The sequence below is a fragment of the Solanum tuberosum genome, unplaced genomic scaffold, assembly GCF_000226075.1.
Source record: "Solanum tuberosum cultivar DM 1-3 516 R44 unplaced genomic scaffold, SolTub_3.0 scf00131, whole genome shotgun sequence".
Lineage (NCBI taxonomy): Eukaryota > Viridiplantae > Streptophyta > Magnoliopsida > Solanales > Solanaceae > Solanum > Solanum tuberosum.
This window is the reverse complement of record NW_006239054.1, coordinates 457,192-462,078: the sequence shown is the minus strand read 5'-3', so window position 1 is coordinate 462,078 and position 4,887 is coordinate 457,192. Positions and strand designations below refer to the sequence as shown.

At 35.2% G+C, this 4,887-nt stretch overlaps 1 protein-coding gene across 1 annotated transcript in view; it reads left to right on the top strand.

Annotated features, from left to right (window-relative positions):
* The first annotated feature begins 557 nt into the window (after positions 1 to 557).
* Positions 558 to 4,887, top strand: part of LOC102606437 (5' exonuclease Apollo) — a 12,768-nt gene continuing 8,438 nt past the window's right edge. Inside the window, exons 1-3 of the mRNA XM_006350900.2 lie at positions 558 to 849; positions 2,358 to 2,463; positions 4,140 to 4,351. Coding sequence (XP_006350962.1) covers positions 661 to 849; positions 2,358 to 2,463; positions 4,140 to 4,351 — 507 coding nt within the window. The 5' untranslated portion in view covers positions 558 to 660. The remainder of the gene's footprint in view (positions 850 to 2,357; positions 2,464 to 4,139; positions 4,352 to 4,887) is intronic.

Here is a 4,887-nt window from a genome sequence, read left to right as displayed (position 1 = left end):
ATTAATTTGAAAAAATATAAATCAATTATTTTTTCATAATATTAGTTACAGTAAATATGTTTATTAATTAATATATTTTCAAAAAAGAATATATATCTTAAATATTTAATTTAATGTCATTTATAAAGTTTCTTATTTGTCTAGTATAAATTTTAAATGATTAATTTTTATTTTTAAAATTTATTACAATTTTATGTTTGCAATTGTGCATCTAAACAGAACATGTGTAATTACACTGTGGCATCCAAACAGGACATGTGTAATTACACTGTAATTACACTGTGGCAACCAAACAGGTCAGTGTAATTACTAGACTGTGTAATTACTAGGCTGGTAATTACTACCCTAGTAATTACACCAATTCCAATTACCTGGTGGCTTTCCAAACAGACCCTAAAAGTTTTGAGGGAAATTTTGTAATTATCTCAAACTTAGAGGACTGAATTAAAATTTCATATTATTTAAACGACTCCGTCAAAAGAGACGATTACATCAAATCAAATTGGCGGTCTACAATACCATAAAATAAACCTCACCACACAGGATCATTCCTCCGTACGAATCGTGTTTCGCAATTTTCCCACCCATTTCGACCTCTATTTTAGATGTTGAATTGAATAATTTCCCTCTCAAAATCTCCATCTTCAACCTCGAGTGAAAATGCCGATTGAGATGCTAAAAGGGCTGCCATTTTCAGTAGATACATGGAGTTCAAAGTCGAGAACGAAGAGGCATCATTTCTTAACACATGCTCATAAGGATCACACTCAAGGGATTTGTATTTATGGTTCATATCCAATTTATTGTTCCCGTCTTACCAGGACTCTTGTTTTACAGCATTTTCCTCAGGTACTCTTTTTTTTTTTTGGATTTTCGATCAGATTTCTGCAATCAATCGCCTGAAAAGTAATACTATTTGTTACTATTTCTATCTCAATTTAATGTGGTGCTTTTAGTTTTTCGAGATTGGAATTATGTGAATTTTGACCAATATTTTAAAATGTAAATTTTCATCATATTTGATGAGAAGGGATAAAATCACTGGACTCGTAATATGGCTTTGGCAATCATTTGTTGGATATTTGTTGGCACAATTGCTTGTTCGCAACTTGAATTTTATTATTACAAAGTAAAATCTGCTTCGGTCTTACAATTCTTACACACAATTTTGCTTGTACTCACTCTAGTAAGTCTCTATGTTGCTATCTCTTAGTTCTCACTTGATCAGTCACTTTTTGTTTTCTTAGTTGCTTGCTTATAACTCAAATGACCACTTCTATTTATAGGTGGTGATGGAAGAATCTAACTATAAGATTAATTACTTCTCTATTCTAGAATGTTCCTCAAACTACTTATTTTTAGAACTACTCTTTCAAAAAGTCTATGTAGAACACTCATTCCGGAGATATTCCTTTAATTCTCTATAACTCTTAAATATTGTTGATTCTTTTTGAAATATCTTAAATATTAATTAAGTTGGTGATGAATTCTTAATATCCTTCCCTTAAATTAGCTTTTGGAGTTGAGTTAGCAGTTAGGTTCATGAAAAGTGATAATCCTTGAACTACTTATATGACTTAGACAATCTTTTGGGTTGAGTTACGCTCAAGGTCCATTTAACATGGTATTACAGTCAGGCCTCTGATGTGGCCCCCAGATAGATTTGTTCACGCCCTGCCTTGGGACCGGACCATGTTCGGTCGTGTGGGGTTGATGAGAAGGGATAAATCCCGGGACTCCTTATATGGTTTGGACAATCCTCCCTCTTGAACTAACTTTTGCGGTTGAGTTAGGCTCAAGGTCTATTTAACAATATTGACATGAGAAGAATAGCAATTACATTATCTTTGTATAGTGTTTGAATATCTAAATTTTAATTTTAAAATATTAAGTTCATCTAATCCAATGTAGTTTTAAAGATTAATCAACTTGACTCTCGAAAAGCTAAAAGTGCCACATAAATTTATGTCACGGAGGGAGTAGTAATAATTGTACTACGTAGTGGTGAGACTTGAATCAAGCCAAATTGAAGGAATAATATGGAAGCTCTTAGGCCTTAGCCTCTTACGAGCCACATGTGTTTTCTATAAGACGTGTGACGTGTAAAGCTAGTAGTTCAAAACATAAATTTACACGATTTTAGAATACAAATGTTCCTTATCATTTGCATACCGGTGATGACTCAATAGCTTGTAATCTTGTATTAGAGGGAGTATTGGAGATGACCTGTATGTTGTTGATGGAATTTGAGTTTGGTTCTTTTGTCTGTAACCTGTTAATGGATTCTCTTCGAATTGTTAATTTTTTGTTTTCTCAATGTGGTCTGGAAATATTGAAATGTCGCGTGTTTTGGACAGCTTGATGGATCATTTTTTGTGGGTATTGAGGTTGGGCAATGTATAGTGATCAAGGACCCTGATGGTGATTTCACGGTTACTGCCCTTGATGCCAATCATTGCCCAGGTGTGTTTATGAATTTGCAGTGAGGACTTAAATCTTTCCTTTTTCTCCTTTTTCCGTTTTTCTTATTTCTGTTTTCCAGTAGCTTTTTGAGCTCAGACAATTCTTTCTAGTTATATTTTTTTCTCGGAAGTTCTGTTCTATTCATATTTTGTTGTTGTTTGTGTTGTTCATTACTAGGACTTTCTTATTAGTTGTAATGTACATTCTGGCTTATATTAAATTCAGGCACATCTGTTGGTGTAGTTAGCAAATTTCACCAATGCTAGTCCCCTACCTTTTCGGAAAGGCTATGTTATTGCATGAATGAGTGTTTTGTTTGAAAAGTCGTGACTCTTCATGCAAGGATACGCTATTGAAAGGCAACCCTTTGCAAAGATAAGACCGGTCATGAATGGTGCCTTTGTTAGTCTACAAATAGGACTAACTGATTCTTTAATGAGATAATTGAGTAAGAGAGTTTGCAGTAACTTTTTTTTCTTAAATAATCGTGGTGTTTGGGCCAGCTTGTGCACACCTTGACTTTTCCGCAAGGTACTTACTATGTCCCACCAATACAAGTACCGGGTAACTTTGTCCACCCATGCTTGGATAGATGGAAAGAAATCACCTAGTTTATTTTGCCTTTGGTGAGATTTGAACATGAGGTACATATTTGAAACCTAGACCTCGTGGTTTAACCTGCTTTTTTGACCATAAAAGTTTAATGGTGGCAGTGGCACCCACCACTTTGCGTCCACTTGTTTGTTCATGTGTTTTCCCTGCTCACTTATCTGACATTTCTCAGACTTGGTGTACTGACACTGTGTAGATTGTTGAGTACCAAGTTGCGGAAGTTGTGTCATGGAGTTGACCACCTCATTTCATTTTTTATAGGAGGTATGTGTCAATTGTACAGGAGCTACTCTTATTTTCTGTACCTTGAATGCATGTGCTGGATGCAAGTTCAATGAGATCCACTTTGCCTGATAAAAAAAGATGATCACCTCATTTCATTTTTACGAGGTGGGGAAAACTTGGTGCGACCCCCTTTCTTCGTCCTTGATCGATTCTATTTACTTTAGTTAGGTCGGTATTTGGCTGCTCACTGCTCATATGCAGCAGTCCTATCTATGAGCTAGGTGACTAGTGCTTATGTACTATTGTGTGGGATTTTTCTTTTTCTTTCTAATCCATCCCACGGGGATCTTTTGTTGTTTTTTATCTGTCTCTATTGTTGGAACCTAAAGTGATGCTGTCTACTTGCAAAAATCTGATATGTTTTTGGATGGGCATTAAAGTGATGCTAAGAAAGAGCATCAATCCTTAAAGTTAGTGAGTTTTCTTGGAAAATTGCAACGTTTTGCTAATCTTTCGCAATACCAAGACACAAGACTGTGATATATGACTCTAGGCATATTAGGGTCTACCTAGTAAAGTGCAATCTGCTGTTCATTTCTTTACCTTTTTTATGTTTATTTTTTAAGAGGTTTTGTTGTATATACCTAGGTGTTTTTATAGTAAAAATGCAAACTCTGGATGAGTAGGGGAAAATAATGCCTTAAAGATTGTATCTTGTGCACACCTCAAAGATTCAATTTAGTGGTTTAGTTTCTCATCTTCATTCTGTTCTTCTACAGTACCTTTGTTGTTACAGGGTTACAGCGATAAACGTTTGGCATTATGTTAACAACTTGCAGGAGCTCTAATGTTCTTGTATGAAGGCAAATTTGGGAATTTCCTACATACAGGAGATTGCAGACTCACGATTGAGTGCTTGCAACAATTACCCCTAAAGTATGTGGGCACCCCCGGAAAAGAACCGAAGTGTCAGATTGATTGCATTTTCCTTGATTGCACATTTGGTCAGTCTCCATTGAAGATGCCGAGCAGGCAGTCAGCGATGCAACAGGTTCTAACACTCATTCTTGTAAAATCATGAGCCGTATTTTTATCCAGAAAAAAAGAACACTCATTCTTGTGAAATCAAGAGCCATAAGCACGGCAGAATTTTTCTTCAACTGTTAATTTTGTTAAAATTACTGAGGTAATAACTGGTGAAACCTGTCAATTTTGCTGAATGAGTTCTCTCAAATGAGAGTTCTTCCATTAAATAGAAAGAATTCTGATTTACATGCCTAAAAATCTGCTATATATCCCTAAATATATGCTATTCCTAATTGTAATATCTCTGAAAATATGCTACATTAATCTATGCTATCTCCTATCATCATTACACAAATATTTAGAGTTATAACATAGATATGTACAGATATTTAGAATCTATCCAATCATGCTAACATCCCCCCTCAAATTGATGCCGGTGGATCAAAAAGCATCAATTTGCCTACCAGAAACTGATGACGTTGTCGTGCCATAGACTTTGTAAACACATCAGCTATTTGAAGATCACTGGATACATGTGGAAGAGTAATGACTCTCTTATCT